The sequence below is a fragment of the Scomber japonicus genome, chromosome 24 (genome assembly GCF_027409825.1).
Source record: "Scomber japonicus isolate fScoJap1 chromosome 24, fScoJap1.pri, whole genome shotgun sequence".
NCBI lineage: Eukaryota > Metazoa > Chordata > Actinopteri > Scombriformes > Scombridae > Scomber > Scomber japonicus.
This window is the reverse complement of record NC_070601.1, coordinates 8,689,811-8,704,394: the sequence shown is the minus strand read 5'-3', so window position 1 is coordinate 8,704,394 and position 14,584 is coordinate 8,689,811. Positions and strand designations below refer to the sequence as shown.

Genomic DNA, 14,584 nt, shown 5'->3' with positions numbered 1-14,584 from the left:
TGAAAACAAAAATGCTAAAATTGAGAATAAAATTAAGCAAATAAATGCTAATAGGATGTAATTCATAGAAGAAGCAACTATGAAACAGCCCTCTGAGATTCCTTATATATACAGTAATACATTAGAGGGTTAGTTGAGTCATTATAGCTGCACACAAAGCCTCTACTCAAACCAAAAAGCCTTTGAAGCATCAACCCATCTCTCTGTGTGTGTGTAAGATGTAGATCAGTCAGAGTGACATGTGTCTGCTCCCCTACAGGCTGTAAACTCTGTCAGTCACTTCCTTCACATCACTCAGGTTATATTTCTGCTGCTGCTGTGGAACAACCTGGACTCTACTGAAATGTGAGTAATCAACTGGATACAAATAAAGAAAGTGTCTCAAAAAATGTTAAACTGACAGCATGATGTGACACACACACACACACACACACACACACACACACACAAACACACAAACACACACACACACACACACACACACACACACACACACACACACTCACACACACACACACACACACACACACACACACACACACACACACCTCAGGCTGATTTACAATGATTAATTCTCCATGTCTCAATTGCCGACATCCAAATTACTCATTAAAATTAGATAACCAGATTAAAGTGTATGTGATCTGAGTTTCAATTGCAGTACTCCTGTAATTACATTAGGTTCAGTGTGTTAGTGTGCATACTGCTGCAGCTGTCGCTGTGTCACACACATCAGGGGATATTTGTCACTCTGCTCAGAGATATATTAATTATTTGTTTTAACAGAGCAAAAAACAGAGCATTCAGCCCCACTACCGTTAAGGCTCTACATTGTACAATAAATCATGTCCACTGCTTTCTAAGGGAATCTTTAACCTTCCTGAGTTTCTAAATCTAATTTTTCTAAATCAAATCTTTGTGAAATTCTTTTCAGAAATACTTTAATATAATTAGAGTGGGTTTCAAAAGACTTGGTTGTGGCTTCAAAAGCCCATATCGGACAAATCCTGCTCTTGGACAGAGGCCTCTGGAGACAAGCTAGTCGTAGGCTTCTCCACATAGCTGGCTATATCTGGAGAACAGAGTGAGAGAGAAACAGAGGGGAGAGAATGTGTGTGAAGCTGCCAGCAGCAGCAGTAAGTCTTCCAGAGTAAACACAGCTGATGGGGTAAACCCTCCCTCCATCCTTTTTCACCAATAAAATGCCCTTTCTCTCCCTCTCTCTCATCCTCTATCCATCTTTCTCTTTCCCATGTGTTACATGCAGTGTACATCATTAAGAGAATTATATCAACACAGCCATGAACGAATGAACACTGGTGTCAGTTGTAATATAATCAATTAATACACAATCTTAGTTTATGTATAGGATGAAAAAGAAGGAGGAGAACACTCTCAGCACTTCCTTCTGTCTAGTAACTACTGATATGTACTGTCAAACATTCCTGATTCATTTTTACTAATACATTCATAATGTAGAGTTTTCTGAACATTTACTCCCTTACAAGATTCCAGCTCAAATTCTATTTTCTTGTGAAGTTCCGCTTGTCATGAATTTAAACTCCTGCCCATGTCCCACCAAACATCTGTGTGCAGTTTGAAATGCAGGCTGTATATCAGTAGCAAGAGCTAGTTGCTGTTCATAACATGTGTAGACAAACAGCTATGACACAAGTAGGTATTGTTTGGATACTTGCCAACGTCCTTTGTTTGTACTTTGAGGATTATAAAGTATATCCACTGGGGTGACTGTGTCATCCCCAACCAATGCTAAACTTTCCTCCCTTGAGAACTAAACTTACTATATTGCTTTATCATTTTGGTAATATTGACATCAGAGCAGAAAAAAGCAGCAGGACTGACAAGCTCTATGGTTCCTCTTCAAAATCTTCCTCCCATTGCTGTTGACTTCTGTTTGCTCTCTGTACAGTTCCATTGTTTTTATATTGTAATTTCCTCTTTTGAACTTTCTATTTTTAAAATGTTCAGTTGTTTGTATTGTACATGTTGCAACTCTGGTTTTGAAAGGTGCTATATGAATAAAGTTAAACTGACTTCTACAGTGGTTTGTTCCCCTCTAAACCGTCATCTACATTACTGATGTGTGTAGAAACAACTGACCATTTGGAGATTTGTAGGTGGGATTAAGCATGTTGAAGACATTTTACTGCATAGCTTTCTAGCTACCTAGAAACATCTGTGAAAAATAGTGACAGAATAATGGCCACAATAATGGCAATAAGTGCAATTTGTAAGCTGACTTTATAACACTTCGTAAGTACCCCACCTTCCGTGCCTGAAATAATCACGAATCATCAACCAAACCTGAATTCACATGACTTTCTGGTCTAAAATATAAAGTGAAACAAATATAAAGTGTCCTAAATTTGCTAATGATGTGATGAGACTGATACATTGTAATCTTGCACACCTGACTGCATATTCAAAAACAAGACCACAAGTGTTGACAAAGGCTAAAAGTAGCAAGTGTATTCATCACTCCCTAGAAAAAAGTTCATTTTGGGGTCGTGAAAAAATGTCCCTTGGGAGCATTAGTTTGCATGCTTTTGGCACGAGGATAACACTAGGGGGAAATCTGAAGGAGAGTTCAAAATGGACAGTGTTCATCCTCTTGAGAGCATGAGTGAGTGTCTTCAGTAAATATGACAGCAATGTGTTCAGTAGATTAAATGGTTTCTTTGGTGCAAGTGAGTAATCCTCTGGGGGTTTGTTTCATGGGAATGTGGTCGGGAGAAGTCAAAAATGTCATATGTGAAAGTCACAAGTTTTGCTTTTCATGTGTAGGTTTTCTGTTCTTACCTCGCTCTCATCTCCGACCGTCTGTTTTCTCTGGCCTGCTGCGGTTTTCTGTATTAGTCAAGTTGTTTCTCTCTCGCTCTGCATCTTCCTCTCTTTCTGGTTTTAGGTCAGAGCAGTCTGGCATTTCACCATGTAAGGCTGCAGAGCTCAACTACTCCTGAGACAAAAAAAACAGAGAAAAGTATGTTTTGGTGGCGCAGTTTCTATCATTATTATTATTATTATTATTATTATTATTATTATTATTATTCTGCTGGAAATAAAAGCAGTGTTTGTGCAGATGAGGAAGAAGATGTTATTAAATCTGATCACTGAGACAATTGTAGTCCCACAGATATATTTAACAGCAGCTGAAAAAGACTACATAGCAGGACATTGCCAACAGATTTTTTTTAACCTTCCTGGGAAGTTTCATCTAAAGTAATACTGATACTTTCTCTGCTGGAGGCTACACAGTACAGCCACACTGATTTGTTGGCTTGCTCAACAGCTCCCTAAGGGCTGGTGATAATGAGGGAGGGACAATTGCTAATTAATTTCCCCTATCCCCATCCTTAAACACCTGAAGCTTGTAGAAGCAGAGACATCTTCACTTCTAACAACATGTCTTTTTCCACACAAAAACAGAAAAACAACTCTTATATGTCTTATTAATATTATTATTGATTGAATTGTATCTCAGACTATTGTTGGGTATTTTATTATAGTTATTCTATAGGCCTCATTGTGGTACTGAAATGTTACAACCACGTAACAGGTCACCTATATATGTAAAAACATACAACAAAGACCAGTAGTTGTGTCATTTAACATCTCACAGTTCTGACTTCTTAAAGCTACCAAGGAAGAAAAGCTTTCAGAGTCACATGTGGAGAAGGATTTTACCTCTTAAAAAAGCAAACAAAGAAACCTTTACTAAAACCTTCATCCCTTTGGAAAACCATGACCTTTGAAACTGTCTTTTTTTCCCACCATTACATGTTTTTTGATACTGTGCTGCATCTTTTATATCATTGCATCAACTACTGTTTTTGAAAAGACCATTTTACAACTACTGGGACAAAACCTAATTTTAGTGATAAAACTCTACTTTCTGTGCCAGTATTGTGCCTTCAAAGAGCAACTTTTAGAAACTAAAATGTCATAAATAAAGAATCAGGATTTGTCACTGATCTTGCTTTCTATCTCTTTGGCATGTTTTATTATTGTACACTGACCTAAATCTTCCTTTGTCTCTGCGTCTTTGACAGCTTATTCTCCACACCTTCTAACAGCCCATTTTTATTACTTTTAAGTCACACTGCACATGTTGGAACAGTGGAAGAGTTTGTCTTCTTCAATACATGTTTACCTCCTGCTGGAGCAGCCCAGCTTCCCCAAAGGGAGGATCAAACTTTCATCTTATCTTTGGAGGAATACAGTTGTCATAGAATACGATGATAGAAATACTTGCTTGTCCATGTACTCAAAGACTGTCTGAGATGTGTTTCCACAGCAATAACAACAAAGTGGACTGCCCAGTACATGAGTCTCTGACTGACACCCTGTTTACATGCACATTCTCCTTATAAGGCAGATGCAGAGCTTTCTGGGCCACTACACGGGGGTTATTTTTACTTTTTCCGGATTTTTTTTTGAAGTCGTTGTCTCTTTTGATTTCTCCCAAGTGGAAGATGCTGTCCAGGATTTCACACACATGCAAACACATACACACACTTTGCCAAAACCACAGAACTTGTTTAGCTCCAAAACATGTTGTCATAACCAATATTCATAGCGTGTCAGTAGGTATATGACGTAAAATCATATTTCAGATATTTAATGTCTTGTACATGTTTGAATCTGAAATTGAAAGACCTTAAAATTCATAGATGTGACAGTTAGTCATTCAGAAAATCAATTATTTATTCTCCAACATCAGCAAAAGAAAAAATAAACTATTTTTGGATAGATGGGTGAAATAGTGTCAGTTACAGTGATACGACGATCAGACAAACTTAGAAATGATCAATTCCCAGAGGCCTCATTGTTGTGGTCACGGCCAAACATTATATTTAGAGGTGCGACCAGCTGTTCACAGGCACAACACTTTTGCCAAGTGTCTATCTGCCTGTTGGATAATGATGACAATAGAGCGGTCCAGCCTTGATGTTTTATTGTTGGCCAAAAGGCGGTGATGTGTTGTCTGTTCCCAGGTGACACTTCATTGATGTATCCATCCAAACATCGTGACCTATCTGTTCCATTGAGGATGTTTACCAAAGACGTTCGCCAAGGATAGATGGATGTTGTATTGCTGTAGACTGTAAAATCCCCTGAGACAAATTTGACTTGGAAATGCATAAAAAAATCTTTCAATTTCCAATGCTCACATTAAGAGTTTCCTGCATTGGTCTCTTACAAAATTGAAAAGAATTGGGTTGGTTTCCATAATATGAGAGAAATTAGTGTCACCTACAAGAGTTAATGCTTTATTTGAAAATGTGAAAACTGCCATGAAGTTTTACCAGCATGGCAGCACATGTAATATGTTATCATAACTTTTAGTTTCTCCATTATCTATGATACTGACCAAAGCTTCTTTCCAACGTTTAGCTTTAATCTCTGCTATCTAAAAAATGTCAAACTGATCTTAAATTGTGTTATTTTTACTTTTAAAGCAGATTCTGGAGGTTTTGGTTTCATTTAGGCTCTCTGTAGTTGTGTATGACATGACGTTTTTAGGTCATATAAAATGCAATTCTAATTTTGGCCACTAGGCTAAAACTCTTAAAAAAAAACGTAATAATACAGACATGTAACAGGTAATATTATTGTGAACATTATTGTGTAAATGTTAATTGTCTTCAATTTAACCTGTATACATAATTTCAAGTGCTTTCAGATTTATTATGGGAACCATTTCCAAAAACTTTGAAACACTTTCAATCTAAAATCCTGAACTATAGCCTGTTAGATGTGGGTTGCTGAATGTATAATTCACCAGAGCTGGTGCGACCTTGGTATCCACACTCTCTTAAAATCTTTTCTGGGATGTCCTGCCTCTCTCTCTCCCTCTCCCTCTCCCCCTCTCTCTCTCACATTATGTTAACAGCCTTGCAGAGCGTTGCATATCTAACATTTCTCTCTCAAACCCCAACCAGCTCTGTTCTCATCTACAAGGTAAGAACCAGCATCCTCTACAGCTGTTTTTTTTTTAACATTTTCATTTAACTGTAATACTATGGACGATGGGACAATATTCCTTAGTATGAATCATAAATCTAGTAGAGCCATTACAATACATTAAGCATTATTATTACTATTGGATTCAATGACGCAGATTTCTTTTTGAGCCCCTAAAGGCTTCATGAGGTTTTACTGCAGTTACTCAGTTATTGAACTAATAAGGAAGTTAGTTGGGGACTCTGCAACAGCCCGGTGAGAATAAGAGAAGGCTTCATTTTATGTTATTTTATGTTAGGATACAGAGAAGCTCTGTGTGTATTACTGCCTCTTATATAAAAAAAAGTTGTTGTTCACATACAGTAAACACAGCTCTGAACAGAGGAGCAGGAGGGGGGGAATGGAAACTGGACTGAATCTCCCAGAGAAATAAACATCCCTACTTCTTACATTCCCATCCTAAAGCGCATGCTTTTATTTCCGTACACAGAGGAGCCGAAATGACTCAGTCTAAATACTGACGTCATCATTTCAGTTTATAATAATGAGTTTGCTGATATTGACCTTTAGTTTTGTGTCTTGCATGTCTGATATGATAGATATGATGTTTTATAGAGTTGATTATATTGGTTGTATGGAAAGCTAAAGTTAAGAAAATGGGTTAAATGTTTGAGCTTTAGTGTCCTGTGGTGATCTAAATGCGTTTTAAAAAGTTCTTCAACCCTGACCTTTTAGATGACCTTTCAAAGAGGAATATCCACATAGCTACATATAATAAAAAAATCAAATCAAACCAAAACATTATGGACATGAATGTGATTACAATATAATAAGGAGTAATGTATGTGTAAAAGATAAATATATATGTAAAAAAATACAATATACAAATGAGCAAACAAGCAACATCTGGAACATATTTAACACCTACTTTTAAGTAGTCATTATCATTTTAACAAACTCAACGGGATTGTTTCCCCTCTTTTATGTTCTTGGTGTAGTTTACTTGAACAATGTTAAGACTAATAAATCTGTTTGGACCATCATCAAAGTAAGCACAAACTATTATATAAGGATAGGCATCACCTTGATCTCCAGTCTTGGAAAAAACAGTAGTCACATAAATATCTCTTCTTTCAAACTGGCAGATTATGACTACCACAGCTACATTAGACAGACTATTTCTATGTATCATAAACAACCTCTAGTTATGGCACTGAAGGTTATGTTATATAATGAAATGTATGGTATTCTGGATTGATATCAACATGATTGTACCATAAATATGACAACCAACATTCACTGAGAATGTTTTTAACCGTAGAAATGATTTTGGACTGCTCTCATACTGTTTCTATAGCAAGCAAATGATGTACGTCTATAGGTTTTTAGTTTGGAATGAAAGCTTTGAGATATTTGATGTATAATTAATTAAAAGTACTGGCACCCAACAGCTGATACCAGTGGGTGGGTGACACTGACCATGCCCCACTTAGAATAATAGGTCAATATCAGAAAACCCATGTCTTCTGTGTAACCTACATTTTACTTCTCAACAGCTGTCATACTTTGTTTCCCAATCATTTCTAAGAGGATGTGTCAAGATATGCCGTAGACATTTACTTATAAAAAATGTATTTGTCTTCTTCAGTGTCAGTAACCAATGAGTTTCATTTTCCATAATAACAAATAAGTTGAATACTAAGTGGTTAAAACGTGTGAATTCACATGGGAATGTGTGTGTTCATGTGTACCTGTACGTCTGTGTGTGTGTGTGTGTGTGTGTGTGTGTGTGTGTCTGTCTGTCTGTCTGTGTGTGTGGCTTCATCTGCAGCTCTAGACAACAGCGAGTGGTGCTGACAAACACTGATAAAACTCACACTCGTGGAATGACTGGCATCCAAAAGGCTCCATAACACACACACACACACACATACACATACACACACACGCACACACACAGTGCTGCAAATGTAATGCTGTTTTGTTATGTTCTTTTTACTTTGGAGATAAAACTAAAAAACACTTTTGTTCCAAGTAACCTTCATATCCAACCTTTCCTGGCTCCAGATCTCTGAGTCCACCCAATCCACCGTGTTCAGAGAACAAGATACATCACATCCAGAGTGTTGGTCACACTGGAGAGATTTAGCTCTCGGCTACAACGACTAACAATATCTGATTGTGTTCTAAATAAAGTATAACACTGTAATTTCAAAAGAGGAGTTAACCATTCTTCAACAGTAACAACCATTGAAACACATGATTTACACCCATGTTTACAAGTGTGTCACACAGTAACAAACAAGGAGTGCAAAATGCTAAATACTTTAAAAAAAACTGTTAATACTTATGAAGTTACAACTACAACCAATCTCTTCTGTTTTCTTATTAACTAAAAGTAGGATAGTCATATATTGTAAAGAGAAAATATGTCATTGTTGTGGAGTTCCTCTTCCCCCAAGTGACCAAACACAGAACAAGAAAAGAAGAAGCTTTAAGCCACAGAAGCAGCTTTAACCCTTACGTACCGTTCATATTGTGATTTCATTCATAAATTCAACATCAGTTAATTAATAAATATTTGATTAATCCTTAATGAAGAGTTAATTCTGTTGATTTATGGAGGGAAAACATTCACAACCATTTTATTATGGCCCAGGAGAACATTTGATAGATTATGAAGAATACAACATTTTTGAATGGTGATTTTTGAGTTAAAAAAAACAAAAACGTCAAATTTGCCTCCACAAAAATGTGTATCAGCTGCACAAAAAAAAAGATGCAATGTGTTTCCATTTTTGTATATTCAGGGTCACATTAGGAAAAGTCCCCCTAGAATGAAGTTGTGCAGGGTGTTTTTACAGCTCTCAAATTTAAAGATTGGTTGAATTTGACCCTGAACAGTATGTGAGGGTTAAAAACAGATTTACTCCAACTAGTGGTCATTCATGGTAGTGCATTTTACTACACACTCACAATGGCTAAATGTCATACTGCAGAGCTGCAACAATCAGTTGATCACATGATCAACAGAAAATTTATCTGCAACTATTTTGATAATCAAATATTCATTTTAGTCATAGTGAAAGCAAAAATGTCCACGACGATTTCATGCTTTTCTGAATGATCTGTGAAAGTAAACCAAATGTTTGTTGGGAATCCATAATGGTTGTTTTTCACCATTATCTGACATTTTAAAATGACCAAATAATTCATCAAGACTTTCATCTTTAGTTGCAGCCCCACAATATTGTACATGTAGCTATAGCTGAGCCTTTTCTATGGTCACATGGTCACATGGTCACATGGCTGTATAACCTCAGTTTTAACCTAAATAAAGTTGGAGTGGTTAACTAACATGCCAACAGGGACAATGTCTTTCATCTGACATAGTGAGATTGCAGCCTCTCACCAGCCTCTCTGACTCCTGCAGTTGTTGTCCAGTTGCATGCTTTTATGTTAATTACATAACATTGTTTAACCAATCACCGCACATCGCTGACAGCACCAGCTGTGTTGGAGCCAGATGAAATGAACTTTAATAGCTTGTTGAAAATGAAATTTTAGAAGCAGGGCCTAAATTTGTCAAGAAATATGTGTGCTATGTGTGTCATAGACTCACAAACTCCTCAATGTCATTAGACAGAACTAAACTCAGGTGTATTTACTGTCAACATTTCATTTTTCACTCATTTCCCTAATGTGGAAATAAGGATTACTTGCACACTGGTCACAAAAATGAACAGCTGTCTCTCTTCCAGCATCATATGTTTGACAGTCAGCACTCACAATCATGTGGACCCTGCTTTGTGCACATTAGTGGAGGATAACGTGGAGCACCAGTCACTCACTTGATGTCAGTCACACAGTGTTGAGCTTAACTGTAGAGGCCCACACACAAGATGATCCCAATTTAACCCTAAGGTCAAACTACCGCCAGGACAGAAAGCTGATGTCGCTTACTGAATGGAAGAACAAACTTGTTTGTTGAATGATTCAGGGACCCAGAGCGCCCAAGGGGCCTCACAGTGTGCCAAGGATTTTGCATATTTATTGTTTTAGGTCTGTTTTGAGCTGCTCTGAAAGCTCTCAGAGGAATTGAAGTCACTGCCTTCAGTTGCAGTTCCTCTAATGGACACTAAAAGAAGGATCCAAGAAAATATCTGACTTCACAAGACTAGATTTTAAAAATTACTTACTTCAGAATTTAATATTAATTATTAAAATATTAATTGATATTTTGGAGCGTCTGTGGAACAAACTGAAAACACAACAATGATATGAACTTCATATCTAACAGTTGACTACTGATCGGAGCTTTTACGCGTTGAAAATAACTGCCTGCTGTTGACAGAAACCTGCTGTGAAACCAAAACAATGTGCTAATAGATAATGTGTCGTAGAGCTGAAGAGAACAGTATAGTGTGGTCTCTACGAGCAACACATTTCATATTACACATAGTTACGTTTTTGTTGCGTTTCCTCAACTTTGTTGTTTGGTTTTGCTTCTGGTAACTTTCAAAGATGATTGTGAACAGTTAAACCTAAATGAAGCTGAAGGTGCCAAACATATGGTTGGCACCACAAATCTAATTTGCTAGTCTGTGGCAGACTAATTTTATCATGTCGCAGTATTGTATTTTGTAAAGCCAACAGAAGACACTTTTATTCAGAGCAGACAGTCCTTAAATGGGACTCTGTTTGTCTGGTTTATTCTGGGTGTCTTTGCTGAAGCTATTTTTCAAATCCAAACACAACCAAGTCTCTAAATACAGGTCATTTAAGGTGAGACACTACTTGAAACTACATTATATTTTAGTGTATACATGCATACTGTAGGGGTTTTGCAGGTTTCAAGGGCTTGGAAATCAAAGCCCCCCCCCCCCCCCCCCCGCAAAAAAAAAACAAAACAAACCCATCTCCTATCAGAGCAGGCACTTCAGTAAGGTCAGAAGTCAGAGGTCTAAGAGCAGAGTCATGAGAAAGTGCCTGTGTGTGAGTGTGTGTGAGTGTGTAAAGGTGTTAAAATGTCAAGTGATAATGGGTGACTCAGAGACAGATTAAGGGTGGAAGTAACAAAAGTAAAATGATAAATATAGACGTGTTGAAAAGTCTGCAAAAGGCATCAAAAGCCAAAATGACTCCTGTTATCTGTACTGATCCCACCCTGCAGAAAAGCAACAAAGAAAAAATAAAGATACATAGATAGAGAGTGCAATTTTAAGATCATAAGCACCTTTAAAAGACACTTTGCTTTAGCCCAACCCTCGGGACGACATGCCAGCTTTGCACACAGGATATCTAATGCCTGGATTACCACCCTAACATCAGCCTTTAGGAATCCAAAACTGTCCATTGTTCACTCCTTTTGTTTTGAAGTGTGTTATGAACGCTGAGGCCAGCAGGGGTCACTAGCATTTAATCTTGTTAAAAATAGCAAAGAACTTGGCAGAGCTCGTGTACAAGTGGTAAGATGTCGACCGTTTGTGAGAGTCACCTTGTCACAGTGACTCTGATCTCAGGAAAGTCCCAGAACAGATGACAAATAGGATTTAGTGTGGAGGACAGAGCCTGCAGCCAAATTGTGAAGCTTATTTAGTATTTCTGATCACGTTTTGTTTTTTTTGTTTTTTTTACCAGCTAGTTTTTTAATCTGACATTCAGTAAAACATTCAGTTTCATTCACTTCATGTCTTGTTTCAATGTTATTGTTACAGTTCCTTTTAAAGTCAATAATCACCTCTTAGTTATAGTAGTGTTCAACTATACTCTAAATTAGGCTTGCTTTATTTGATGTCATTTTCTAGATTTGCTGGCACTTCAAAACATCTTCTCATAATTCAGTTTTTCTGTCTGCATGCATTTTCTCATTCACGTTGTTATCTTGACATTTGTGTTGTTGCCACTTCTACTACAGTCTGGCTTAACATGTCATCAGACCTCAGCTGGCGCCTCTGAGCAGCTTTCTTATCATCACACCATGTAATTGATACAGGAGAGTCACAAGATCACAACCAAGAGACATTACTCAGAGGAGGGTGCTCATGTGTGAAACACTGCAGACTATTTTTTTAACAACTTTTTCTTATTGCCCTTGTTTTTCTCTCTCTCTCTTTATCACCAGCAGAGGGAATTGAAGAAAAGAGAAGAGAAGCAGTCCACTCCAGGCCAGGCTGCCTCAAACACCTGACCTGAGCTCATTTCCACACATCTAGCTGCAGTTTGAATCCCAGATTTCACATCCTCAAATCTGCCTGAGCAGCTCAGTCCAGCTCTACTCAGTCCAAACAGGCCCAGCAGCCTGCCTGAACTGTCTCCTCTCCTAACCAAACCGAACCAAATCTCACCACTCCACTGCCACCATGGAGCGCGTTCAGCACATGACCAAGTCGGCCATCCGCCGGGCGTCTCAGATCGAGGTGAATCCTCAAGCCAAGAGGAACCTGCAGGAGCTCTTCGTCAACTTCACCCTCATCCTCATCTGCCTGCTGCTCATTTACATCATCGTCCTGCTGAGCAGCTGAGAACAGCAGAGACTCGGCTGTACTTTGGACGAAGCTCCCCTGCCACCCTCTTTCCCAAGGGAATGATCGAAAGTGACCCATCTTCAACAGTTTAAACTTCACTGATATACTGTATGTATGTATGTATGTATGTATATGTATGTATGTATGTGTGTATGTCTGCCAGCTGCTCATTCAGATCAACACCCTGCTTACTTTACAATAATTTAAGGTGATTTACAAATGACACTGGCTTCCTCTATTCAAGACATACTGTAGGACAATGTCCGCTGCTTTAGCAATGATAGGTGCAATGTGTACAACACTGAAATAAACACGTCACTGTTGTTTAACTTCCATTTCCCATGAGCCACGCTGCTTCCTGTGTCCCCACCCCACGCAGCAGAAAGCAAAAGATTTCATTTCTATTAGTATACACTTCCTCTTTTGTTTGCCACTGCCAGAAACCATAGACAGTAAACATGGATGTAGCATCTGTGGCATAAGGTTTTTTAAAACTTCAATGCTGCTTTTGTACCATAGCTTCTAAATCCACACATTTGGCAAAAAAAGTGAATAAACTGGGAGGTGCAAGGTCATAACACAAACATGCCCCAAAACATACTTTTTTCTGCCTTTGCACAAAAGAGTTGTAAAGTGCAAAGTCCTATTCATTTTCTCTGAAGATACTTGCAGCACTTCTACAGCTTGGATGAATATTAGACTCGTCCAGTTGATACAAAAGATGAACGATTGTGTTAGAAAGTATCTGGTTCTCTAATTAAAAAACTAAAAAAGATACAAGCCTGAGTTTGTATTTCACACAGTGCATTTTAGCAAGAAACATCAAATCACAGCTTAAATTTCTGTCGCTTGCTGTGGATGGAAGCTAAAAATTACACTATTAAGAAAACTGATAATACAATCTGCAGCTTAAACTTACATTTATGGGTACATTTTGGATTAATTCAGTTACTATGATGTAGTGTTTTGGTCACAGCTGCAACAAGAAAGTATTTAGAAATCAATACATATCTGATTCAGTGAAGCTTCTCCATAGCAACAGTAACCAAAGCTCATCGGTGTTACATTGAGTAACATTGAGGATATCATTAGAATAAAAAGCTGAAATGTGAATTCTGAGTGGGGCAAACTTTCCAACTATTTATAACTACTTAAGGGCACAGGGAATTGGAAAAGTCAAATTGGACCCATCTGTTTCATCTACATGGTGTAATTTATGAGAATAAGACAGATTTTTATCTAATTACTGTCAAGATAGTTGATCATGTGACAACCTGTGAAGCCAATCACCTTGTGTTACACTCAGTGTTCCTTTGACTTATTCTTGCTTTTTATAAAAAACATATTACTTGATATAAACACTTGGAAATCATTCTAAGTACTATAGGTCTATAAAGTGCATCTTTAACTTTTAGGCAGCTTCCTTGTAGGTGTTTCTGAAGTTATACATTCAGCCTTATAATGATGTAAAGTATGGACTGTTTTTGCTTTACTTTGGGGTTCAGGGGTAAAAATACATCTGTTTAAGAGCATTAAGTGCAAATAGAGAGCTTTAAACACACATCACAGATACAAGCCTGACATATACTGTATAAGGAAAGCTTACTTTGCATGGTGTGATATCACTTAATGACATTATCTGTTTAAGCCATGTATGTTTTGACTAATACTAACATTTTTTTGGTTTATGAACAGTGATGTACAAAATAATCTGCAGTCAAGTTTTGAAAAGGCCATTTCAAGCCCACAATAATAATAATTAATATTATTATATACAATAATAATAATTAATATTATTATTATTACAAAACTGTAGAAAATACAATTTACCAATCAAAATATGCAATGCTCCAATGCTGCACATTTTAATACCTTCACTGTAAAAAAAAAAAAAAAAACTAAAAATATTGGATTATGAGTTATTGAGAGAAATAGTTTTGTTCTCCCCATGTATGTTTGGAAATTTGTACCACGTGACTTTTAAACTGTGGAACACCAAATACACTGCATGTCGATGCAAATAAAAGAAAAATAAACTGTTTTCTCCGGATGTAGATGTTGAAGAATCATTT

At 37.3% G+C, this 14,584-nt stretch overlaps 1 protein-coding gene across 2 annotated transcripts; it reads left to right on the top strand.

Moving 5' to 3' along the window:
- Nucleotides 1-5,925: 5,925 nt before the first annotated feature.
- pln (phospholamban) lies at nucleotides 5,926-12,897 on the top strand. 2 transcript variants are annotated; one of them, XM_053314451.1, is made up of 2 exons: nucleotides 5,926-5,982; nucleotides 12,113-12,897. In XM_053314451.1, the coding sequence occupies exon 2, from the start codon at nucleotides 12,348-12,350 to the stop codon at nucleotides 12,507-12,509; it is 162 nt and encodes a 53-aa protein (XP_053170426.1). In that variant the 5' UTR covers nucleotides 5,926-5,982; nucleotides 12,113-12,347; the 3' UTR covers nucleotides 12,510-12,897. The 2 variants fall into 2 exon arrangements, with proteins under 2 accessions (XP_053170426.1, XP_053170425.1); XM_053314450.1 differs by having other exon boundaries at nucleotides 5,957-5,982; nucleotides 12,110-12,897.
- Nucleotides 12,898-14,584: the final 1,687 nt, after the last annotated feature.